We start from the raw sequence: 26993 nt of genomic DNA on the forward strand, positions 1-26993 counted from the left end.
GGGAGGGGCATTCATTATTCCTGCCCTGCAGCACTCACCTCGAACCCTTGAATGATGGATTATTTAAAGTAGCATTTAGACCCAGAGCTGTGGTTTTTGTCCTCTTCTCTTGGATGAATGACGTGTCGCTTTGTATCTCTCTGGTAGGTTCTGAGTCGTCCAGCAGTGCCGGCTCCTCGGGATCGCTGTCCCGCACCCATCCGCCTCTCCAGAGCACACCCCTGGTCCCGGGCGTGGCGGCCACTTCTCCTGGCTGCGTGCCCTACCCGGAGAATGGGATGGGGGGCCAGGTCGGTCCAGGCAGCACCAGCTACATCCTCCTTCCACTGGAAGCTGCAACAGGCATCCCGCCCGGAAGCATCCTTCTGAATCCGCACACAGGTTCGTGTATCATTTCCTCTGCTTTGGCAGGGACTCCAGACCAGAAGTTTGTTCTCCTGCTCAGTCTTAGGATTTTACTAGCCAGTTATTTGAAAACGAGAGGTCCGATGCACGAATTTCATGCAAGGGGCTTAGCCCCCGCCCGCCGCGGCTTTTGTCCGGAAGGTCGTAGGGAAGGACGTCCGGTCTAATTAGCATATTACCCTTTTATTATTATAGATTCTTGAGCAGGAGAGCTTGGTGCATGTACTTCTATGGAGAGTCTTGGCTTAGGATCTGTTGCTACAACCTCCATCTCCGTACTGCTATCAGTATTGATATAGGTATATAGGCATAGATGCTTCCCAGAAATGGTCCCTGTTCTCTGTCCGCTCATCACTGAACATGGTGTTTCTCATGTCTTCCCAGGAACTAAGATCTGAGATCAGTGAGTGGTGAACTGGGATACACTAATTGAAACTTGGTGTTTCTCAGAATAAATCCATGCATAGCCTGTTATGATGTTCAAAGTGTTTCTGCATCCAAAATATTTCATGAACGTGAGACATTAGTTGGGACGCAGAGTGGATTCTTAACTGTAGCAGATATTCCTGGCCTTGCCACTTCCCCCAGTTCCTACTGGAGAATAAGGCACATCAGCGACATCAGCGGCGAAGAGGGTACAGAGAGCATATTCTTGTGTATTTTAGAGATTTAAGGCCTAGACTGGTTTTGGAAAAGTGGCAACTTCCTGATTATGGTTTCTTCAAAGGTAAAAGGCTATTGGCTCTTAGTTTTTTCATTTCTCTAGCATTTGGTTAACTTCCATAGACCCAGAGCATTGAGCCAACAGACGGATGAGCATTTGCTTTATGAGGGAGACTTCCCATGCTGGGCAATGTTGCCCATGCCTCCAAGGTATTTGGCAATATCTGCAGACATTCTGATTATCATGACCCGGGGAGGAGGGGGCTGCTACTGGCCAGAGGTAGAGGCCAGAGGTGCTACTAAACATCCTACAAGGCACAGGTCAGCTCCTTACAACACAGGAGTACGCAGCCCCAAAATGTCAGCCGTGCAGTGGTTGAGAGAGCCTGGGTTGGAAGGTTTGACCTTGACTCGTCACTTCCTCAGAAGCCTTTCCAGTGATTGAATTGTCTCAAAATATATCTGAGGTTTGGTTTAGGTTATTGCAGTGTACTTCTTTGATGTGCTAAACTTGAAAATGCAAAACCGGATGTGACGCTCATAAAAATGATCCGACTCCATCTTCCGACATATATAGTGCTATCAGCAATTAGGAAATTCAGAGAAACATGAGAATGATAGTAAAAGAGCTACTTGAATAATTGCCACAGTTTCATGAAAACATATGGCACTTTCCCAAGGCATGGTGTTTGAGACGTTTTGAAAATACCATCAGCTTTAGGGAAAAAGAAGGCATAATCATTTTATTGAAAACCATTTGAAAGCTTTCTGATTAGATACTTCTAAGGAGAATATTAGATTGCCTTTATCTTATTTGGATCATCGTAAGCACTATAAAATAAATTAAAAGAAAACCAGCGTCCTATTCACTACTCTGGGCTCTGATTGAAGTACGATCTGACTCTGTTGGCTTAAATTCTTTCTCTTTTAATTGAGATGGTGGGCTTGCAGACAAGAGCACAAAACTAAGCATTCGTTCTGAGTTGTTTCGTTTTCAGCCAAATTGCAGAGTGTTTCACAAAAGCACAACAGAGTATTTTTCGGGTAGAATGCGAGAATATTACTTGTAATGACAGTGTGGCTGTGCATGCGTATGTGTATATTATCATCTGTAATCTTGTTTACAGAAAAGGAAAGCAAGCTCTTTCTGGTGCCAAGCCCCAATTCTTATTCATCGGGTGGAGTCATTAGAGCTGTTGTCAAAATCTCTCCTTTCAGAATGGATCCTAACTAAGGAACAGGATCTGACCAAGCTGTTGAACGGCTCTGCCATACACACTTCTCTGATCTGACAAATGCTAGACCAGCGGTTCTCAACCTGTGGGTAGCGACCCCTTTGGCGGTCGAACGACCCTTTCACAGGGGTCGCCTAAGACCATCCTGCATATCAGATATTTACATGACGATTCATAACAGTAGCAACATTACAGTTATGAAGTAGCAACGAAAATAATTTTATGGTTGGGTCACAACATGAGGAACTGTATTTAAAGGGCCAGAAGGTTGAGAACCACTGTGCTAGACCTTAAAATATCCCTAGACAAGAAGGAGAATGTACTAATACATTGTATACTATGGTTGATTGGTGAGATGTAAGGTGGATTATGATGTTTCTTGCTTTACAGAATGTTTTTGTAAATTGAAAATATGTGCATAATTGTGTGTGTGTGTGTGTGTGTGTGTGTGTGGTGTGTATATGTTCATGACTGTCTGTCTCTCTACCTGTCTAACCTCTTATAGGCCTCTACTACTGAAACTGGAAATCTGCCCGCTTTGGGCTGGAACTCCCCTTTCTTTGTCATTTCTGTGAATGAAATCCACACTTCTCATCCTCTGCCAAATACATAGTAGAAATTCCTGGCTGTTAGGAACCAACAGGATATAACTACGTTGCTTCCTATGTCCATTTTTCTGGGGTTCATTTCCTTGTTACCAGCACATTTATATGCTCTGGTGGAAAGGGACCATATTTGGCTATTTTTTACTTCCCTAGATTGGATAACAAATTAGTCTTATACACCGTGCTTAGGCACAGGTGGTCAATAATCAATAATTACATATAATTGAAATATTATCAACTACTCATTATACACACACACACACACTGAGTGGCCAGATTATTATGACCACCCCATCAGTACTTCATTGACACTTCCAAAAATACTGAATATTAAAAACTTCCTAAGCAAATACTCTCAAGGTTTTATTATTATTATTATTTGCATAACTAATTCACTTCATTGTACTGATGGGGTGGTCATAATAATCTGGTCAGTCATAATAATCTGGCCGGTCATAATAATCTGGCCACTCAGTGTATATATGTGTGTGTGTGTGTGTATATATATATATATATATATACACACACACACACACACACACACACACACATACATACACACATATATATATACACACATACATACACATATATACATATATACACATATATATTGAGGTGGATAGGGAGCAGTTTTCCATCTAATGTCTTATATTTGAGAATGTGGCTCAAGTATGAAATTAGGATTGATGAAATATCTGTTTTAAGCAGGAGTAAGACAAGCAATGATTTGAAAATACGAAGTGCCTGCCAGTCATGTCTTCTAAATGAAACAAAAATGAAACTTCCTTTGTCAGCACAATTGACTTGGCTCTTGCTAAGCACTAAATATTTGGCTCTTGCAGTTCCCCAGATACAGCCACAAGTTTTCATTTTGGCCCTAGACTCAGCGCTCAGGACCTTGGGCCTGCTCTTCCTTTGCTTTTCAGGCATCTGGAGGCTCTGTTTCAAAGTTACCTCTCTGTTAGGTCTTCGTGTTTGCAAGGCAAGCCTGTTCTGAGCCTTGACTTTGATCTTTCTTGGACTCAGCCTCCTTTCGGAAATTTCTAGCAGAAACTCAACTTTGTTTGGCTATTTTCTTTCAACTCAGTGCTATCCAGAGATTCCAGTCGCCGTTGGCATCCTTCAAGTACTTGTCAGTGCCGGGATAGGTTTCATTCCACTTTGCTTTGCCTTCATCTGTGCAGGTGCATGAGTGTGTGATGTGAGGGCTGCCTTCAGGGATTTCACTTTGAACAGCCCGATGGGCCTCCGTGACCCTCTCCTTTTTTCTATTTCACAAGACTTCTAGCATCTGTTCACCCAAACTCCCACCTTTGTCTTAAATGCCCTGTGAAGTTTCTGTGTGCTACTATTTAAACCTATCTTTGCAAGATCTGGATGAATCCTTGCCTATCCATAATCACCAGCTCCCTTATAATCTGACTGAAGGCCCAATGCACAAAATTCGTGCAAGGGGCTTGGCCCTCGCAGCCCCAGCTTCATCCGGAAGGTCGTCTGGAAGGACGTTCGGTCTAATTAGCATATTACGCTTTTATTATAGATTGATCACCTTCTAAACCCTAGGAAAGGAAAATCTTTCTCTCACCCCCTTTTTTCCTTTTAAAATAAACACCCTTCTGCCAAGTACATGGCAGACACGCCTTGTTGTTAAGAACCAAGAGCACGTGACTACTTTGCTTCTTGTGTCAGTTGCCCACGGGTTCATTTTCTTGATACCGGCATATTTATAAGCTCGTTCTGGGGACAATGGGTCATACTTTGTTGTGTTTTTATTTTTGGTTTTGCATCCTGGAATGGATAACAAAGTCTTAGTCACTGTGCAGGGCTCAATAAGTATATATTAGTAAAATAATATCTGTTACACATTATCCATATTGCTGAGGAGAGGGAGACGTTTCACCTAATGTCATGTATCGGAGAGGAGTGAGCACTCTGCACAGAACCTTTCCTCAGCCCTGGCGCAGCGCACAGCACGGGCTCACCTCTGTGACTGCACTCTCTGTACTGGTGCCAACACACGTGCCAGGGCCTGCTGGGGCATGCCAGTGCAGGGTCCTTGACATGAAGACCTCTTCTGAGCTGGAGAGTCCCAGGGTCAGCTAGTTTTTCTGTCCCCTTTGGACTTCAGCTGTCATTCAAACTAACTGCTTGTATTCAGTGGTCACTGCATCTGGATGGTGGAAATGGTAGAACACAGAGAGGTGATCATTGCCCAACTTGAAAACCAAGAGTCACCCATCCTTGCTCTCTTAGGAAATCATTTGTTCTCTTTCCTGGCATCCACCTCACCTCTTTCATTTTCCTCCATTATTTTTACTCTCCTCAAATCAATCTTCTATACTTTCTTCCCCCTTCAGAAGAATGTGCCAACACTCTCTACCCAAGTCGATTCTTAGTTCTTTTCCTATGTAATTATTTCAAAACACTTATTTCTTCTGATAATAATATTGATAATATTTCAAACGGGATCTAAACTGTATGAAAAAAACACGTGACCATCTGCAGTTATGTTTTTCACCCTAATTATGCTCAGCTTTTCACACTTCCCGGGGATGTTGAAAGTCATATAGAATAGAATAGATTCTTTCTTTTAGTTTGCCATTGTTGTGTATATGTTTGTATGTTTGTGTATTTTTATACGCACATAGACTAATTTTAAAATGGTTTTATATAAAGTTGCTGTGAAGATTTTTTTAAATATTAGGTACCTAAATTTTTCCTCTTTTAAAGATACAAAAAATGGGGTGGAGGTGGGGGCACTAAGGATTTGAACACTAAATGGCCTAATGGAATTTTTTTTTGAAATTAAGCTATTTTTCATCTTTTCCAAAATTGCTGGTTTGTGGTGGGGAAAATGGGTTGCAGATTTAAAATCCAGAATAAAGCTGTTTTTTAAAAGAGATAAAATTAAATGACAGTGACAGGAAAACAAGTATCCATAAAGAACAATAGGAAAAAAATGCCACTCGATTTAGTGATTGTTCCATGAATATAATTCTGGTACATTTGCTTCCATCATAGCATGTGTGATTGGTTACGAAACTGTTATCAGTTCTGGCAGGTTATGTTCATGGAAATGCAGCATTTAAAGTTGCTTGTTATACACACACACACACACACACAGACACACACACACACACATCTGGGCTGAAATTTCCTGGTAATGATGGGGAATGCTAAGCTCCCATACGGTTCCTAACTAAGCTGAAGTCAAATCCATTGTTCTTTGCCTGTGAGAACTTGGTTTGATTTCACTACACCACCAGCATTTGCCTCGCCAACCTATCCCAGTTTCCTTTCTTATGTCATTTACAGAGTGCACAGGTGATGGGCATGACCTGCACACATCTGACATGTGGCCTTAGCAAATATTTGCACATGTGAACACCTGCGTAAGCATCACCTGGAGTGAGACATAGAGCATGTCTCGTCTCCCAGGAGCATCCCTCATGGCCCCTTAGAGACACCACTATTCTGAGTTCCATTGCGTTGGTAAATGATGCCTGATCTTGAATGAAATGGGACTGGAATTATACAGTCGCTGCCCTCTGGGGACTGGTTTCTTTCACTTAGCAAACATCATCTAATTAACATCATTTGAGAACAGTTGGTTCTTTGTTGTTAAGTTGCATACAGCTTTTTTTTTCACTAGAATATCATTTCCTTTGGGTCAGGTTTTATATTTCCCTCTCTGTTCTTTTTTTGGTGGTTGCCGCTGCTAATTTTCCTCACATTGCTGGTGATCTTTGGTGGTTCTTCACATATGTTACAAAAGCACAAGGCTGGTTTCCTCGGCCATCACATGCCCCTTCCCTGAATCAGATGCTCGTGCAAGCCCTGCACACTGAACAATGCAAGGAGAGGCCGTAGACACGTGCTTGGGAAGAACTCAGCAAGCTGCCTCTGCCTCTGCCAGGCAGGCGGGGGAGGGGGGATCCTCCTTGGAGACACCAGCCTCATGCTGGGAGTCCTCCTCCTCCCAGGCATTTCGCTCAGATTCCTAGAGAATATTTTGGGGGCTTTAGCTTGGGGACAAACATACCCACTGCTTTCCCATAGGGTAGTGGGGGTTGTGGAAAAGGGAAGGAAGGACACACACAGTTTGCCCATTCCTTGCCCCATATTCGGATCCTCCTCATTCTTTATCTGCCAGTCCTGGGTGTGATTTCATCTTGAAACATGGCCCCCACCTCTTGTGCATGGCTTGTTACTTTCCAGTGATGGGTGATCTTTCCCATGGTACCTCAGTGTACCAGCTACTCTTTATGTAGACGTAGCTGGTGGACTTCAGCTATTGGGTGTGATACGGAGTGAATGGACTTTGGAGTCACACTGACCATGGGCCTTTCCTGGTTCTCTCACTGTTTTTGTAGTTGTTGTTTGTTTCTCGGTAAGTTGCTTGCTCCCTCTGAGCCTTTATTTCCTTGTCTCCAGTCAGGTGAGATTGCATATCTGTGCGTTGTTGGAAGAGCTGAGGTCATGCATATCAGGTGCCTGTCACTGCACCTGCCACATTGGAAACCTATTGGTCCTCCCTTTTACCTCCCCCCCCCTTTCTCTTCGTTTGCTGCCCTTGACTCTCTTCCCTTCAGCTCCTAATTCCTATCTTTCTGCAGGGCTTTCATTTCCTTCCTCACAGAGTAAAGATGAGGCTCCAGTACTACTATTCTGTAAACTCGAAAACACTCCCCAAATACTCGCAATAAAAAAGTGAGCTATGCCTTTATTTCACCAGGCAAAATACCTCTTTTCCCTGTGCCATTAGAAGCTGATTCCGTGATAAGTTTATTATGCATGACCTTTAAAATCTAAACTCATGTACTCCCCCGTGCGTCTATTCAGGGAAGCACGTGGATGGATGTGGTATGTTCTGTTGAATATATGTTTGTGGAAATGACAATGATACTGAATAGGTGACAAGGCCAGGGGAAGCTAAACAAACGTATTGGTAAATAACGTGTAACCGAACGTCGCTGGGGCTGCATAAAAGGAAAGCAGCCCCTCTCGGTGTGCGTAGTCCCGCTGATGGCTGTGAGGTTAGGGCAGCAAACACAAAGCTTCCTGAGATGGCTTCTCCACTGGAGCCTCTGCACACGGCCGCACCAGCTTTGGCAAATCTCCCCGAAGGTGGCGGACTTACGTGCGTTGCTCTGGCCTCACATTGTTACCCAGGTTAAGCGTGTGGCTCAAAAACAGCCACGTCTTCCCATGGTGAAGGTGGGGTGTCCTGGATTCCCACTGCCTCGCCTCTTTACCTGAGGTTGCTTTTTTTTTAATTTCAGAGATGGAGGGAGAGAAAGATAGAAACATCAATGATGAGAGAGAATCATTGATTTGGCTGCCTCCTGTACTCCCCACACTGGGGATAGAGCCCACAACCCGGGCATGTGCCCTGACCGGGAATCGAACCGTGACCTCCTGGTTCATAGGTCGATGCTCAGCCACTGAGCCACGCTGCCTGGGCAGGTGGCTGTTTCGAATGAATCAGAGTGGTTCTTTCTGGCAAAGGAGAGCTAAGTGCCCACCTGGACCGAGTTCTGTCTGACTCCACTGCAGGACAGCCCTTTGTGAATCCCGATGGAAGCCCCGCCATCTACAACCCCCCTGCCAGCCAGCAGCCCCTGCGAGGCGCCGTGGTGGGGCCGGCCCAGCAGCAGCCCCGGCAGCAGCCCTCCCCTCAGCCGCAGCAGCAGGTGCAGCCACCGCAGCCGCAGATGGCGGGCCCACTGGTCCCTCAGGTGAGGAGCTGGTTGGGAGGCAGGGGGATGGGGTCCCAGACAGAGACTGCGGTCTTCAGAGCAGCGGTGCGCCAGGAAGGGGGCATATTCTCCATCGGTCCCACCTCCATCCTCTTCTAAGTAAAACCTGGCAGCCTGGAGTCCGTGGCTGCAGGTCGACAGGATCTCACCTGGATCCTTAAGTTTAGACAGAAATGATGCCCCATCCAATGACTTACCTGGGGAGGATATAGAACCAGGGAGAATGCATGATGAGCTTTTTCTTAGGTCCAGATGCTACTTTTATGTATCAGGGAGCCTTTCTTGGGAACTGAACTTACGTTCCCACCCAGGTCTTGGTATCATCTGGCTCACCCATTCCCAACACAGAACAAGTGTTCGTGCCTGCAGTGAGTCAGTATTACAATTTTAAATCAGTGGGAAGAATAGAAATCAGTTCATTCCAAGGTGGCCTGGCTGTTCACACCAGCCTTGGAGACGTAGAGCTGCCCCCCATTGCCTAGGCCCTAGGGTGACACATGAAACCTGAAGTGTTCCAGGCAGTTTGCTGGAGCAAACCTCCTTTTAAGTATTTATTTCCTTACTTCTCAGTCCCTGAAGGTGGTAGATTTCTTTGGCAAATCTCCCTGAAGGTGGTAGATTTTTTTTTATTGCAGCTTAAATTGCTCTGCTTACGTTTTGATCTGGCTTACCCAGATGGCTCAAACACAGCAAAATCTTTGCATGGGGGAAGGTCCTGATATGCAGTATTTTGGGGGCAATATTTTTAGACCCAGGGGATCTAACCGACAGCATGAAAATGTAGCAGCACCTTCTGCCAAGAATGTTCACGCTGAGCAGACGAGCCTCCCTCAAGGCTGCCTGCCTCTGCCCTGCATGGATCTCACTTTCCCGGGTGGCCGGCTCCCCTCTCCGGAGTGCATGGAACCAAGAGGATCTGTGTGGGGTGGGGCGGTGGTTAAGCTTCAGATATGACAGCCTTTCATGGGATTTCAACCCCCATGCTTCCCTGTTACCTGATCAACTTTTTCTTTCCGCAGTCTGTCCAGGGGCTGCAGGCTTCCTCCCAGTCAGTGCAATATCCAGCAGTTTCTTTTCCTCCCCAGCATCTCCTGCCTGTGTCTCCAACGCAGCAGTTCCCCATGGTAGGACTTCTGTGTGTCTGACTTCTCCGCTCATGTTCTCTTGGTTCTACCACGTTCCTGTGTAGGGCTGGCTGATGTTGGGTGGGTGCCCTGGGCTGACTATGACTCTGTGTGTGTGTGTGTGTGTGTGTGTGTGTGTGTGTGTGTGTGTGTGTCTGTCTCATTCCATCTTTGCAACCTATCTTCAAAATCCTGGTTTTCTTTCCGTCTCCTGCCCACGTTGAGTGCTTCTGCAATCTGGTACCTTTGTAAAGAGCTTACCAGCTCACAGGAATTGAATGCATCCAGAATCAGAAGTCAGAAACACAGAAACTTATCAACTTGGTGTGACGGTTTGGAAATACCTAAAAGTCAGTGTCGAGATAGTAACCGTCATCACCCTAAGCTCCTGATACAGTTGTTCCTCTCACATCCCAATCCCCCAACTTCCACTTTACTTTCCCTCCACGTACTAGGTCCTTCTGGACAATTACAGTGAACATCGCCACTAAATCTCAGGCCAGGCCAGTGCGCGAAGACTCCCTAATAAACAAATGGGGTCCCACCCAGCCTGTTGGTGGTGCCAGTCCTGGTTCCATCTTTGCAGCATCCATGGGTGACCATGACCATGGGTCCTTCTTCCTCTCCCCAGAGACAGATCCTGTGGTTACTGCTGGGAAGACCAGCTGGCCCTTCAGGACAAAACACTAAGCCCTCCTTGTCTCAGCACCATCCTGAGGAGCCCAAGCCCTTAATGAAAAAAATAATTAATTTCCACTGAAAGAGGGAGATTTGGGTCAACTTGTTTGCCATCTTGTCCCTTGGGATGATTAAATCTGATTTTTCTTGGTATGTTCTCTTGTTCTGGACCCCAAATTCCTTTTTTTTAATTTTTTTCCCAATGTGTACTGCCTGCTTCTCCCACAGGGACAAGCATGAGGCCTGTGTCTGCCTCTCCCATTCCTAAGCCGATCTTGCTGATTTCCTCCTTAATTTCTGTGTCTTGCAGAGAGAAGACGTGGCAACACAGTTCGGTCAGATGAACCTGAGCAGGCAGTCCTCGGGAGAGACCCCCGAGCCCCCATCCGGCCCTGTCTACCCACCATCCCTCATGCCACAGCCTAACCAACAGCCCGGCTATGTCATTGCCTCCACGGGCCAACAGCTCCCCACAGGCGGGTTCTCAGGCTCTGGACCTTCCATCTCTCAACAAGTCCTCCAGGCCCCGCCCTCCCCACAGGGATTTGTGCAACAGCCTCCACCTGCACAGGTGAGCATGCTTTCTCTCACACCTGTGACCTGTATGTAGTTGATCTGTAGTGCACGTGGACCCCTATCTTTCCATGTGGAGTATCACCAGGTCCTTCTGGTCCAGACGTGTATTCCCCAACTGCAGGGCTTGGTCTGTCCTTGTGCAAAGACTTGGGGCTCAAGAAGGAAGTTCAATGAAACTGGCCCAGATGGCCATGATACAGTGGGAAACATCTGTTTTCCAGACCCCGCTGGTACAGAGGCCACCCGAGCCAGTCCCTTCCCTGAGGCATCCTGCTCATGGGCTTGCCTAGGAGGGGAAAGCCCTGGGCAAGAAGGAAGCCTGCTGAGGGGAGGGGTGCCAAGTGTTCTCTTGCTGCTGCTTTGGAAATTCATTCTTTTCCCTTATTTTTTAAAAAATATATTTTTGATTTCAGAGAGGAAGGGAGAGAGCGAGAGAAACATCAATAATGAGAGGGAATCATTGATTGGCTGCCTCCTGCATGCCCCATGCTGGGGATAGAGCCCATAACCCAGACATTCCCCTGACCAGGAATTGAACCATGACCCCCTGATTCAGAGGTCGACACTCAAACACCGAGCCATGCCGGCCAAGCTCATTCCTTCCCTTCTTGTGGATTCAAAGCATTTTCTGGAGCAAACCTGGTGCTCCAGGCAGGAGCTCCTCGGTGACATAAAGGCGGAAGCTAAGCCAGCATCCACGGTGTCCTTCCCTTTCTCCAGGGGGAAGCTGAGCTCACTGGTGCTCTCACAAGTAGCCATTCATCATATTTAATTGACTGGAGCATGTATGACGCCACAGATCACTGACTTTTACTGTCTTCTCAAAGACTGATGATGTGTTGCTGTTCACCACCAAACATCTCGGGGGCTCTCCTGGGTGTCCCTTGCAGAATATTGCAAGTGATTACTGTCAAGATGTGAAATGCAGAGAGGCATTTGTTGGTCCATTTTCAAGGCACACACCTCTCAAGCAAATTCCATCCTAATTATGAAATATTGTATTGGATGAGCTGCTTCAACTAAGGTGTCAACTTCTTATCATTTGTTTCACCGCCATTATATCTTGAATAAATAATTTTCTTTTCAAGCCCGGCAAAACCCTCCACCATGAAATAATTTTCACTCAGATGTTCATTTTACTTTGAGTGGTTAATAGTTCATCTTCAGTTGCCTTCTCGGGGATATCTTTTTGCTAATAGGATTTAAGGAGATGTGAAAAATAATTTTAAGTTATAGGAGAAAGGGATTCATTAATATATTATTTTGCTAATAAATTAAATACTTTAAGCATAATTGTTGGGAAAATTATGTAGTATATAATTATACTTTACTATAAAATAGCATGAAGTGTTCTGACCCATTTCTGCTGTCAAAGAGAAGAGATGGAAGAATATTTAATTGAAGGATTTAAAAAAAAAGTCCTTCCTCCATGAAGGAATTTCAGTTAGTGGACAGCTAGAGCAAAGATAGCTCAGAGCCCCTGGTATGTCTGCAACAGAAATCATTTTATTCCCCCTTCAATAGACTTAAAAATAGAAAGAGGAACAGGGAAAACAAAACAGGTGTTCATTATTCATGATCAGTTTGGACATCCATGAATTTCTATTTTAGAAGAAATAAAGATGAAAGTATAGGTTATAACCCATAGTGATTTTAAATGATTTTAGTAAACATTTTAAAATTGATTACTCATCTATGGACCAATGAAAAGAACTCTTGAGATGCAGTCCATGGGCAGACATGGAAACATGTTAAACTTATGCAGAGAATTTTATACCTTGAAGGTCAGTTTTGTCTGACTTGTCATGTATACTTGTTTCATTTTGATACAACACAAAATTCAGTGTTTTAAAACAACCACCACGACTAGGTCAGCAGTTTGAACAGGACTCAGCAGGGATGGCTCTTCTCTCTGCACATGGCATTGGCTGGGGCGACATGACCGAGGCAGGAACATCCAGATGGCCTCACCCCCATGCCTAGAACGTTGGTGTAGCCTGTTGACTGGGGTGCTTGCTCGCCCCCGGTCTTTTCCAGCTGGGTGGCCGGAAGTCTTGTCCTGGTGCCTGGGCTCTCCTCCCACGAAAGTGGGAGCTGCAAGTCTCCTCAAGGGGTCTTCAAAGTCATCATTTCAGCCTCGTGGGGCTGAATATACTACAGCCCAGAGCCAGCTCAGATTCAAGGGCGTGGGAAATTGATTTCCCTTCTTCATGGGATGGTAGCATGTACACCCGCCTAAACTTGGAGAAGATTTTGACGGCTGTGTTTATAATCTACTACAATTTTGTCATAAGATGACAATATATTTTAGGTTTAAAAAACTTGATGTACAGTTGTCATTCCCTGCTGTTTTTCCCTTCTTCCCACAGATGCCCATATATTACTACCCGTCTGGTCAGTACCCTACCTCAACCACGCAGCAGTACCGGCCCATGGCCTCGGTTCAGTACAGTGCTCAGAGGGGCCAGCAGCTGCCGCAGACAGCACAGCAAGCAGGTACTTGGAATCTGTTTCCCGTCTCCTCCTCTAACCCACTTCCTTTTGCACGTAAATCTCTCAGCTGTCCCCTCCGGATGAATATTCAAGTGCAGCGATTTAAACCAGCTCATTGCCCTTTCCTGGGGAAGAGAACGGGGCGTTTGATTAACTCTGTGCGGGAAAGTAACAGGTACCAGAAGGTACCCCATCGCTCAGCATCCCAGCCGTGCATGCTAAGTGCAGTCTCCACCAACGAGTCTGGAATCCTCTTAGTTTATTTTGAAGCAGAGAGACAACCATACCCCTATCTTCCTAGTTCAGACCTTTTTTATTTTTTCCCTATTTCAACTTAAAGAGAATTCCTCCCCAGTCCCTGAGGCTAGGGGGACCACGCCAGGTTGTTGCTGTCCCCGCCCTGCAAAGCCCTGTCTTTAGAAGGAGGCCACTGGCATTGCAGCCTGTGTCCCGGTGCAACTCTGACGCCGCGGCGCCCTGTCCCGAGGGCCACCCGCCTCCGCCGGAGCTCGGCAGCCACTGTGCAGTGGGAAGGGGGGCCGATGCACTGTACGAGAGTGAGTAGCAGGTCTCACAGTGAACCGGTCTCTTTCCCTGCTGTGTCACACTCCTAACGGGATGCCGGGGCCCAGAGAGCAGCATGGCCTGGCAGGGCTGAGGGACCGGTGCTGGGGGAGGTGTCTGTCCCTCCTGCTGACCGCACCGCAGGGCTCACTGTCGTGCTGAAGACCAGACCGCCGGACTGGGGACCCTGCCTTCCTTCCGTAAGTAGGTCCCGTGAGAGCAGTGCCCCCCCCCCATGGCTGCTCATCCATGCCTGCTCTGTCGTCTGTCACCGGATTTCTGCACTCAGTGTGTGTATATAATAGCTACAGCTGTGTGTGTGTGACACACAAGATGTACCATTGTTATAAGCTGTGACAGAAAGTATAGTCCTTGCCGAGGGTTGATACCAGTAACAGCCACCCCAACATCACTCACGCTGACACCAGCAGCATTTTGTCAGATTGGAGCAATGTTTATGTTCCTCTGTGTTTGGGAGAGCCGTGTGGTCTTCAGTTCGCCTCGTGGCCATTTAAAGGCTGTGGGAGAGGAACTAGAGAAACGTGTAGCATCCAACCAGACGCTGTCTTGTTGCAACACTGTGCCAGTTTGGGAAACATTCTCTGTTGACCTCTGAATTGACGTTATGCCTTTTCAGTAATAAGAAAACGAAAGGTTTCAAAAACTTAGTTGTTTTTAAAAAGAGCATTTGGTACATTTTTCTCTGAGTGTTGGAAAAAGTTATTCTATCATCTGGTGGTAACTGTGTTATGCGTTTTGATATATACTACAGTAATGTGTTGTTTGCATTCTGCACTATCTTATTTTCTTTGGCTAATGTGTATCAAAGAATTAACTTATTCATCATTTTCTAGCTATTGGTCCAAAGGCCATGGTGAAATCTTACTTTTGGTCCCTAATGCCTTTAGGAGGAGAAAGGTGCATATGCTAATTATACAAATATTTTTGAATTTTGTTTTGTGCCATTGTGCGAGTTTTCTAAACAGATATTTCAGTCTTGTGTTAGAGTGCAGTTGATGTATAGGAATGTGGTTATGGATGTTCTGGATCCCATGAAACCTGTAATCTCTGGGTCCATGTGAGGGGCTGAGAAAGTTGGATGGATGTGTTAACTGGGCAGCAGACTCAGGTTAGGAGCAAGCTTCAGGTTTCCTTAGAACATGTGATCTCTTTTTACGAGAGAGAGAATTTAGGGAAGCAGAAGTCCTCCCCATCTCAGAGAGCACTAGACCATGTTCCATGGCAGCCTGGTGCCTTTGACTAGTCCCGTGTTCCCACTTCATCACGGAAATGCCACCCCAAGGCGAGAGAATGACATTGCGATTAGAAGAATGCCTTGGGAAGCAGTATCGTGCTCGAAATAGAAGCAGGTGCTTTAGGTATGAAGGAAGTGAGTGGCAGCGAATGTGGTCTTGTGGGTGGTTGGGAAGGTGAGAAGAGAGAAATGATAACATGAACAGTGCTTCCTCCAGAAGTGAAACATCAATATACACACGTGGAACGAGACCTTTGAGCAACTAGTTCTGGTGGTCATCCCAGGTGACAGCAGACCTAAAATCCAATGCAGTTCCCACTGCGGTGTTGAATTTGCTGAATGTTTGGGGAGGCAGATGATGTCCCCTGACCTCTCTGAGAATCACCTCTGCTAATAAAGTCCAGGACCCCACTCATGCAATGTCTTGTGACAACGCATGGCGGCTCCCGGTCCTACAGGTGGCGGCCCTTTTGCTGATTCAGTGACACTGGCTGAGACTTTCCAAAGGGACATTGGCAGAGTTGTTTGGGGAGCAACTCTTTGTCAGTGAGTTATCTCATGGAGGACATAGCCTCTCTGGATAACTATAAAAACATTTCTTGAAGGAGCTCAAAGATAGGCCCTCTCTGTCTTTAAGCTGACCTTGAACCAGTGTTGGCATGGCACACCCCAGTGCCCTGCCTCACCCTTCCTCCTGTCTCCTACAGGTTTGCATCCTGGATCTGACTCTCTTCCATCTTCTACTGGCACAGACACCAGATTGTAGCATAGCAAATCCAGCTATCATGTGATTAAGCGTTAGAACGAGACAAGGTTATGCCAGCTGAAGCCAAATGAGATTTTAATCCTAATTTGCTTCTTGGCATCATTCTTAATCTTTATTTAATTACAATAGAAAATGTCCCTCAAATTGCTGTAAGTCACTACATCTTTCTTAAGCCTGAAGAGTATCCATAGTGGAATTTTAGAAAGTGAATTAGATGTTCCATAATTGATAATAGGACACTTAAGTGACACTGAGGCCCACTGAGGGGTCATAAGAGCCTTCTGTGGGTGATTTTGAACCCTTTACTCTGCGAATGGGTGATCAAGGTGCTAAGCATGTGGCAGGAGCAGCTTATGTTGGTGATGATTATAAATAAAGGCCATGAATGTTAAAAATTTTGGAGAAATTAAGTAGCAGGCATGCAAAATGGTATTTGAACGTTGTAGCTACCTATGTGAGGAAAAGTAAAACTTTTAATTTATATGTCTCTAATGGAGAAATTGATTATTGCCAATTTGGCATTAGCAGGTACCCACAACAGTGGAGGAGGTGGCAATTTTCTTTGAGGCAATTGTTGGTAACCAAGACTCCATAGAAAGGCAGTTAGATTAGAACTAAAAAAACAACAACTATGGTTTTCAAATCATTCTGGCTTTGAAAGATTTGGATGTGAGAGTGTCTTACTGGAGAAGAGATTTTGCTCAGTGGCCAGATACTGAAATGAAGTGCTGAGGAACAAACCTTTCAGTCCATCTTAGTAGTCAGTTATTATACTGCTTTTAGTTAACAGCTTTGTCGCTATGGTTTTACTTTTTTTATAGGATGTTTATTAAAGCTGGGGACAGTGAAACAAGGAAGGGCCTAGGTTGGACTGCTTTGCCTCACTAAGAAGTCAGAGAAAAGGAGGCCTGGGAACAGAGTCAGGGTGTTAGCCTAGGACGAGCTGCCGCTACTCATTGTTTTTACTCTTAATCAATAACATCTTTAAGGCCATAGAAATGTTAGCAATAATTATATCCACCATGAGATCAGGATCTCTTATGGGCTAGTTGCTGTACTTAGTGTTTATCAACATTGCAATGTTTTCTCCCCACCGCAAAATTATAAGGGAAATACAGCTATTAGCACCCTTGTTTTACAGACAGGTAAACTGTCGCTCGGAGAGGTGGAATAAGTTACTCTGGGTCCCAAGGTTGATGAGTTGAAAGGAGCAGCCAGGTGTTCATTAACCACTTCATGGTAACAACTTAAGCACAGTTACTGGTTCTGTCTTTATTGGTGGCATGGATGATCACATAGCAACGTGCATGTTGGAACTAAATAACCAGGCCCATGTTACAGAAGCAGATGACAATTATTCAAATGCATAAGTTGGCTTAAGAACAGAACATATCAGGAACCTGGACTTTTGCTTCCCAATGCACCATGAGCTTCCACATGACTTCCCAGAGCTGGACAACAGCAGATGGCAGAAACATTTATGCATAAATCATACATTGGAAAGGGCAGCGAGAATTCCTATAAGATAGTGTCTCCAACTCCACTTAAAAGGAAATATATGTAGCGTCATTCTTGGGTCTCCAAAATTGTGGCCATATCCTAAAAGAAACAAAAATGTGCTTGTAAGGTCCTATACGCGTTTACAAATGGGCTTTGGGGGATGATAAATCATGGTTTGGTATCAGAATAATACTGGCATCATAAAATGAATTGGGAAGTGTTTCTCTTTTAATTTTTAAAAATTTACCTTTATTGAAAGTATTACAGTTGTCCCCTTTCCTCCCCCATTGACCCCTTCTAGCCCACACCCCAGGCCTTCACCACACTATTGTCTGTGTGTATGGGTTATGCATATATGTATGCAAATTCTTGGTTAACCAGTTTTGAAAGAAATTGTGTAAAATTGGTGATAAAGTGTTTGATAGAATATTCCAGTGAAACCATCTGGGCCTGGAGAATTTTGGAAACATTATTGTTTACTTTATATTTGAAGATAATTTCCAGAGCTTTTTAATTATGAATTCAATTAATTATGGTTATAGGACTACTCAGACTATCACATCTTTGCTGAATTTTGGTAGTTTGTGGTAATTGAAGAAGTGTCCATTTCATCTAAGTTGTTAGCAGTATGTATTATCCTTTTAATAGCTACAGCATATGTTGTGATACCCTGTTTCATTCTTGATACTGGTGATTTTTCAATTCTCGTTTTATTTTTGTCAGTCTTGCTAGATTTATCAATTTCAATGATATTTGCTAAGGACTAGCTGTTTGTTTCATTGGTTGTTTCTATTGTTTAACTGTATTCTTTTCTATCTTCTGCTCACTTTAGGTTTTGCCCTACTTTTTGTAGTTTCTAGAGATCATTAGATTATTGATTTGAAAACTTTTTCTAATGTAAGCATTTAGTGCTGTGGGTTTCCTTTTCAGCTCTGCTTTAGCTGTGTCCACACAAAATGAATATGCTACGCATAAACATATGCTAGGTGGTTTTAATTTTTTGAGTGGGTTTAGAGATTTTCCGTTATAGTCAAAGAACACATTCTGCATTGTTTAAATTCTTATAAAATTGTTGAAGTTGGTTTTATGGCCTGGGATGTTGTCTATCTTGTTGAATGTTTCATGAGCTTTCTGCTGTTGTTGTGTGGAGCATTCTATACATGTTAATGAAATCCTGATCATATTTTGTTGTTCAGAACTTATATACTTTTGCTGATTTTCTATTTACTAATTTTATCAGTTGCTGAGAGGTGCATGTTCATGAGTCCAATTATAAGACTTCTAAAAGTTTTAAAATGAATCTCAAGGCAAAGTTTGTCCCCAGTACCCCCAAAGACCCAGGTTGGGAGTTATTCAGAGCATGTTATTATTTGGTTTCATTCCCTAAAATAATATAGAAACATTCCATAGAAATAGTCTATAAGGCAAAGGCCCTCTGACCATATATAGCTGATATGTAAGTTCCTTCAAGTTGCTGCCTATATCTCTTACTTGCCAAGTTTTCAATACTGCTGCTTAATGCCAGGTAATATTACTTTAGGTTGAGGTAGAATAATAATGTGCATAACTGTTTAAACAGACAACCCAACAGCTCTGCTTTCCTAATAGACCATCATCTTAAGTATCATGAAAATAGAGTACAAAGAGAAGATGGCTGCAGAGCAGGAAGGGCGAAAAACCACAGAACTTGGGTGAATTTTAATTAATTGGGTGAACTTATGTCTGTAGTAAGTCATTTGGTGTGGATTCTGAAAACTGTAAAGATGCCTCTCACCTCTGCTTTTTAAAATCCGCCCTTCTCCCACCCATCTGCTGAATGAGTCATTTAGGGTAAAAGCCAGTTTTATTGAACATTTTTCATGAAAATGTTTTACTTTTCATAGTTCAGAAAGAAATCATGAAAAGATCATCTTATAAAAATGCATCAGATTGCTAAATCTCACGTGGCTTCTGCCAGGTTTCTTTAAGCCTATGGACTTGAATCTCTTGCAGGAGACAATGGTGAGGTCTTTAGAAGTTTTTGAGCTTCTTTTCTCTTCAACAGAAGTCTCCCTTGGACTTGCTCTGACACTCTGTCCAACAGCCATCATGAGATCTGAATAGTAGAAATAGAAATGAAGCTTAATCACTCAGTTTTGAGAAATGAGGAAACTGAAGGCCAGCCTCCCGCCCAACGTGGAATAGCAGGCTCACTCAAGCTGACAGAGTCTGACCTGGGAGATTTGGCCCTTGACTGTGAACTAGGCACCATCTAACATGCGGGTTGTAAGGAGAGCACAGAAAGAGAAGTGAAACTATCCAGGAAACTTGGATATATGTTATCACTCCCTCCCCTACTCCCACCCTTCATTAGAGAGAAGTTGGAGCTTCACCATCATCTTCCCCTGCCCTGACAGAGAAGATGGAAATAAGCCTTCCACCAGGCTTTCTGTTGTCTAGTTAATGAGAGAAGAATGATAGGTGAGATAAAGATTGTATGCCTTTCTTTCTTTTACATAGATTTGCAGAGGGATGAGGAGGGAAGAGGAAGCCAGGTCAGGGAGTGTAGACCCTGTTGGTTTTACTTTGCTTACGATGATAGGATAACAGCATGATCCAAGAGTCATTCTGAGACACTCTCTGACCGTTAAGATAGAGATTGCACTGATTCAAACCTTCATTCTAATACCCTGAAAACCAGTTGTGTGTTCTCAAGGAAGAAATACAGAGTTTGAGGGGGTCTGCCTGTCAAAAATACAAACTATACAATAGGACATTTGTTTCAGAGAGGAACAGACGAGTCGAAAGTCCAAAGCGCCTTTTGTCTTATTAGGTAGAGCAATTGAACTCTAGGTCTCTAAACCATCCTAACAGAGCTTGTAAATGCTACGCCCACCCTCTCATGTGGTGTGTGGTTTTCAAGGGAGGGTTTCGGATGCCAGTGCTCCTCACACTTTAATGTGTATATGTGTCTTGCTCAATGTATATTTTGATGCAGTAATTCCGGGGTGCATTCTGAGAGTCTGCATTTCTAGCACACTCACCGGTGATGCTCAGCTGCTGGTCTACCATCATCAGCACAAGGTGACAGCACGTTCTTAGCCCTGACTGACCTGTGTCTATAAGCCACTGCACAAGAAAAGCGCCACCCAAATTTACTCTTTTATTTGACATTATTTGTATTTTAGGCACAAATCTAATACTTCATAGTCATCATATATTTTATGAATTATAGCTAGTAAACACTTAGAATTAATGCGTTAATGTTTACAAATGCAAATTATGAGTTAGAAAAGAAATACAGCATGATTCTACTACATAGCAAATACTCATAGTGTTGAAAGAATGAATAATATGTGTACTTATTTTCATGTTGGCATGCATAGGGAATGTAAAGATTTCAAAGGCTAATTGGAAACCTCTCAGCCATTCAATTCAAACATAAATTTTACAGCAAAAACTGTAGTTAAATGTTGTGAAATCAAGTAGACAGACAGCCAGCCGAACAAACCAATTCACATTGATAAATGAATAAACACGTTTTTCAAAGAATATGTTGTAGAACCTTTGAGCCACTTTCAGGGGTACAATAGGTTTGCAATCATGGGCTTAGCAATTTGGTACTTTCTGTAAATGTAATGTAATGCTGCTGCTACCACAACTCCTTTCAGGTGGCAGGGAATAACCAGGCCCTGGCCACCTACGTATAGCCCCCCTTGTTCACAGCAGGTCTTTCCTTCTAAGTGCATAGGAAAGGAATGGACTCGGGGTGTCTCTGGCAGGAAGGTATAATTAGCTATGAAACGTGTATATTTGAAATAGGCCAAACCCTAGTTCCTTTCCCAATAGGTCTGCATACAAGTTCAATAAATAAGAACACTGTTAGCTTTAGTTGTTCCTTTGAGGTAGAATATTTTTGTGGTGTTAGCATGTTTCCATTAGCAGCTCCTAGGAAGAAGGAAGATTATTAGTGTTCTGAAACACATTTGGAATGGGGCAAAATGTACCTTAATGGAGTCTATAAATTTGTTTAAGCAGAGCAGTTGCGCAAAGGGGACAGCGAATTCTGGAGTTGTAGCTTGGCGTATTAAGCAGTCAATGGAATTGAGAGAGGTTTTATGTTAAGAAACCTTTCCTCTTTCTTTGTCCATATGATGCCTCACCTTGACTTTCTCCTGCCTTTGGGGTCGGCTAGAGACAGGGAGAAGGAGCACCACAGCTAATGAAAGACTTTGGAATACCAGCGAGACCAATCAGAGAGATTAATACATAGACAGTGGGCTTTTCTCCTTTTATCTGAAATTGTCATTCCCAAATTTGATGATTTTAACACAGACTTATTTGTGTAAGCATTCCACGTATACTTTTCCTACATTTTAATATTCAAAGGCCCATTAACATATATTTTTAATTTGAGAAAAATGTGTTACCAATAACCACGCAGGGAAGCAACCCCAAAATTGTTCCACTTGAAAGCCCTGAAGAAGCAGTTTGTACTCGGGTGTCGGCGTCATGATGTTACTAACAGCAGCGGGTAAATGCGCTAAGAGTTACATGAGGATTTAATTGTCTCATTTCTGTTAACATCAGTGGGAGTCACATGGGTAAGCCCGTGTGGAACATGCTGTTCTGAGAATATTAGTCTGGAAAAGGTTTCTATGGAAATGCTCATGTTTCTTTCATTAATTGGTCTAATTATTCCATTTATGGAAATGGGAATGAAAAGTATTAAACTGAGATTATGGGAAAGTTAACATTATTCGGAGCGATAATAGGAATCATGCTATTTTTAAGCCCGGAAATCAAACAGGTTCCCAAACCAATATAGACGGCAAGGTTCCCTCTGTCCCCTGGGAAGTTATAAGAAAAGGGATTTATCTAACACATATGGAGTAGCTGCTTTCTAGCACTTTGCATTTCATGTAACTTCTGGTGTTTACATTTTCATTTGTTATGTAGTTAAGCACTACTGGCATGGTTAGGATTCCAACTTTTCTGTAAAGATAGGAAGTAAGGCAGATCATAGCATTAGCATTATCTATTTTCCTTGTATTATGCAACAGCAAGTGGAAAGCAGTAGCTTAAAAAAATTAGAAAAGAAAGGTGACAAGATCCGCATAAAAATTCTGTTTTTTTGAAAACTCTACCCCTCCTGTTTTTCTAAGGAATCTGAATGCTTTAGAAAAAAAACTAAAGAACCCAAACACCTTATCCCAGGTGTCAGTTTACCTAATGATGTAGGGGAACTAAATTAAGAAAAGTTTAAGGATTTTGTTTTCTCCCTCCCCCCCTTTCCTTTTATTTCTTGTTCATTTATTTCCAACAATTCCTGCTGTCAGTTGTCACCTGGATCTATGAGTGACCCCATTTTTCTTTGGCAGCGCCCCTTTTTGTAATTCCTCAGTCTCCACCCCATTCTCAAATTTGTTTTCTTATTTTCTGTCTTTACTGACTTTACACAAGTTCTCTAAACTCTTTTTATTTTCCTTTCTTCTTATATTTAACAGGCTTTTCACTTCAAACTCTGGGTGTTTTCCACATCATGTTTTAGTTGTCTGCATTTTCCCCTTTATCAGTCTCATTTCTCTCCATTCAACACATTCCTCAGCATTATGAGACAAGACACTAAAAATCTAACACTCAAATGCTTACAAAGAATGTGCGGAATTTCCCCCACCATCTAGACACAGAGCACAGAGAGTGCTAGCTGTTTATCTCCTGCCCCCCTTGCTGTTCTGGGAGCCAGCGTAAAGTTAGCCCTCAGGATTTGGGATTTCACTTAGAGAGCTGCGGTGATAAAAGAGTGAAGAGCACCTTGAACGATGTTACTTTTATCTTGCTGTCCAAGTTCAAAGATACAGTGGTATCCACAGAAAAATGGTTAGGCTTTCAGCTGGTGTTTAAATGAGTCATTTCCAAGGGGTTCACGATTGCTTAAAATACCACTGCTCCAGTTTTGAATGGAAAGCAATTTGCAATCAGTAACTGGGAAGGATACTACCCCTGAAGTGAAGAGCCCTGAAAAACTTGCTCTTGAAAGCTATTTCTTCTTCCCACTGTCTTCACATGTGGCTACTTTCTGCAGGGACACAATTTAAACCCAGCCAAACCTCCACCCTAGCTCGCCCTTTCCCCAAATCATCAGCAGGAGAACAAAACTGGAATCAGCCCCACCAGCTCTAAAATGCCAAGGGCCCTCTGTCCCAGTGAGAGGCCCATGAACGTTACGGTTCTGGAGCCAAGCAACAAGGACTGTCACCCAGGAAGGCTACAGGGTTGTGCGTGCCCAGGAGAGTCAGTATCATTCCTTTAACCCACAGGGACTCACGGGCCCTCTTCAGAGCTGCTGGGGCTCGCACATCGGGTCACTAATGGGCCCAGGTGTCACGGCAGAGGCTTTTTTGCACATGCTCTCTCACTGACTACATGTGAGCGGCGTGCACAAGCAGCCACACTCACACTGTTGTCCAAATCCCCGTTGTCGGCCTCCCTCTGTGATTTCATCCAGGTGCTCTCCACAGCTGTCAGCCCAGCCTCCCAGGCTGCAGAGATGGTGCTGCCCTTCACGGCCTCCCGCCGACCCCTAATTGCCGGCTGACATGTCCCTGATCCCCACACCACTTCCTTGGGGGCTCCCAGAGACTCATTAAAATTGCATCTCTAAGGTTCTCTCAGATGTTCTTACTCTCTTGGTTTTGGTTTTTTATTTTTGCAGTAGGTCCAGCACCGTTGCACTTGTTATGTGCTATGGTGGGTTATAACTGTTTCGAGAATTTAAAAAAATGGCAGAAAGAGGGGCCAGAAGAGAGGCCAGGAATGCAGGACGCTGTAATGAAGTACACACGCCATGGTATTGTAAGACTAGGCAGTAGAATCTTTCAAGCTTAGCTCCAAGTAGGTTTGCGTGCATTTTTTTTCTCAAGGAAAACAATTTATAAACAAATATCACTCTAATCGTTCCTCCAGGCAAGGACAGTGTTAACCAGAGTGTGTGGTATTCCATTACAGAAGTCTGAGTGCTCTTTAGTGAATCTTGATGGAGACCTTGATTTCCCCAATTAGGACCAACTAGATCTATCTGGTAGGAAAGGCTCAGCTTTTACTGGGAAGGTGAGTCAAAGAGAACAATCTGAGGACAAAAACTAAATCAGAGAGAAAAACTCCTGCCATAGCTAAAAACTGCATCAATTAGGAGAAAGAGAAGACAGTCCTAATGTTAATTTTGTTGTTTAATAGTGTATGTGCGTGTAACTTTTTACAAATTGTGAAAACAACACAATTGTTGTTTTCAACAGTACTTACAGTAATTTTTTAAAAAACACAAAAACTCCCACTACCACAACAATGAATTCTATGTTTGCTTCTTTTTTTTCTGCCTTTGAGCTTATGTTTATGCATGTTACAGACACATACCTGTACTGAAATCATAGATCATGCCACATTCTTATTAATGCAGCATTTTTATCTATTCAAAAATCCTCATTGTAACTGATTCTTCCAACATTTGTGTGACACTGTTTTGGGGAAGTAAACCTGCATTTGCAGATGGCATGCATGCTTACCTAAAAATTTCACAACAGTCTACAAAAGTACTAGTACTAATAAGTGAATTTAACAGTGTTGCAGAGTCTAACATGCAGGAATTCATTGTATTTTTATAGACTGGCAGCAAATAAATGGAAAAACTTAGCAGTCCATCGCCTTAACCACTCGGCCACCTCATCTCCATAAAATGGAAAAATTTAAATGTCAATTTGTAATCATATGTGACACAACGTTAGTAGCAATAATTAATCACCCCACCCCCAACTTCGTAGGCCCAGGGAGGCCTAGCACATTGCCTTGGTCATGTGGGACCCCCCACCAGTACCTCGGAGAGAAACAGCAATTACAACATGAAATGTCTCTCGGTGCAGTCCCTGTGCTCCTGGTTTCCTCCCCAAGAAGAAAGCACATATTTTGGGGGGGAGGGGGACTAAGGCTTTCAAATCTCTCATTTATCTACTTTAACTTCTATACTCACCAAGTATTTCTTATTCTTATTGGCTTTGCTGCTGCTTTTCCAACACAGGGACAACTCTACAGAACTTCAGGGTACTTGTTCCTCCTCCTGTCAACCATTTTTGTCTCTTTAATTTTCCATTGTTAAAAATGACACAATGCAAGGAGCTCACACTCTGAGTTAAGCTCTACCTCCAGAGCCTCTGAATAGACCACACAAAGGAGGTGGTTTCCTTGGCAACAGGCATGTTGGAGAAAATCCCAGGGAAACATTTGCTCCCCACCTCCTTCCCTCGTGCCCCTCACGCTGCTGACTGCCAGGCATGGAAACCACACTTGAGATGAGAGCCAGTGCTTTTGATCGGTTTAGCCACGGGCTGTAAGACCCCACTGCCAACCACTTGCTCTATGTCCCGTTAATGAAAACAGCTCAGCTCTGAAATGGGCATGTTCTCACTGTTGCCTTGAGCTTTTCTAAACATTCAAATAGACAGGGAAACTGGGCTTTAAGAAGTGTGTGTATGTGTGTGAATGTGGTTGTCCAGATGAACTAAATTTAAATGACGACTGGCCCTTACTTTTACATTTATTTTTGGTCTCTGAAATTTGTATAAATGGTATTTTTTAAACTCTGGCAGGACACAATGTCATGTTGGATAACTCCTATAAAAATTAATGTAGTACTTGGCAGACAGAACATATGACACGATGATTTAGTGTGCTGCTAAGTAAGTCCCCATGAGCTCAAACACTTAAAAATAGACATGTGCATTTATAGAAGGTGAATCTTAAGCAGTCTAATTTCAGGGACTTCACTCAGCAAGTATGCAGAACTCACTGATGCGATTTTAAGTCCTAAGCTCTCCCTGCGCCCCTGGAAATCAATAAACCTGTAGCAGTGGACCCAAAGCTCAACTTCTTCGCAACCCACTTTCTCCCTCTTAATGATAGAGAACATGCGTATAGAGTCGTTGATTTCTAAATTATTTAGTGGCTGAGCTTGTCAGTTGCTGAAGGATATTGAGCCAATGGAGACTACCTCTTTTCCTGGTCATCAAACTACCTGTTCACTTCGGAACATCAGGAATTTAAGAATCCACCAATAGATTAACCTCTTATTCATAACAAGTAGAAAAGGTAAGAGAGTGAGTCTCTGCCCTGGTGGTGAAAACAATTGAAATTCATTTCCTTGCAGTTCAAGATGCTGGAAGTCCAAGATCAAGTTGTGGGCAAGTTCGGTTTTTCCCGAGTCCTCTCTCCTTTGGCTTTAAGAGCCTGCCCATGCTTTTTAAACTGAGGGAATGAAGAAAGATACTGAGAGCAGAAAGCCAGTGTGCTTGGCCAACGCGTTCTTACCATGTTTTCGGCCAACCCTGGCACTTGAGAT

At 43.6% G+C, this 26993-nt stretch overlaps 1 protein-coding gene across 1 annotated transcript in view; it reads left to right on the plus strand.

The window, feature by feature from the left end:
- The window catches only part of ARPP21 (cAMP regulated phosphoprotein 21), a 102842-nt gene that overhangs the window by 43011 nt on the left and 32838 nt on the right, over window positions 1–26993 (plus strand). The window contains exons 15-19 of the mRNA XM_006097077.3: window positions 148–381; window positions 8468–8649; window positions 9690–9794; window positions 10783–11043; window positions 13418–13544. Coding sequence (XP_006097139.1) covers window positions 148–381; window positions 8468–8649; window positions 9690–9794; window positions 10783–11043; window positions 13418–13544 — 909 coding nt within the window. The remainder of the gene's footprint in view (window positions 1–147; window positions 382–8467; window positions 8650–9689; window positions 9795–10782; window positions 11044–13417; window positions 13545–26993) is intronic.

This window comes from Myotis lucifugus, unplaced genomic scaffold (assembly GCF_000147115.1).
Source record: "Myotis lucifugus unplaced genomic scaffold, Myoluc2.0 scaffold_195, whole genome shotgun sequence".
Taxonomy (NCBI): domain Eukaryota; kingdom Metazoa; phylum Chordata; class Mammalia; order Chiroptera; family Vespertilionidae; genus Myotis; species Myotis lucifugus.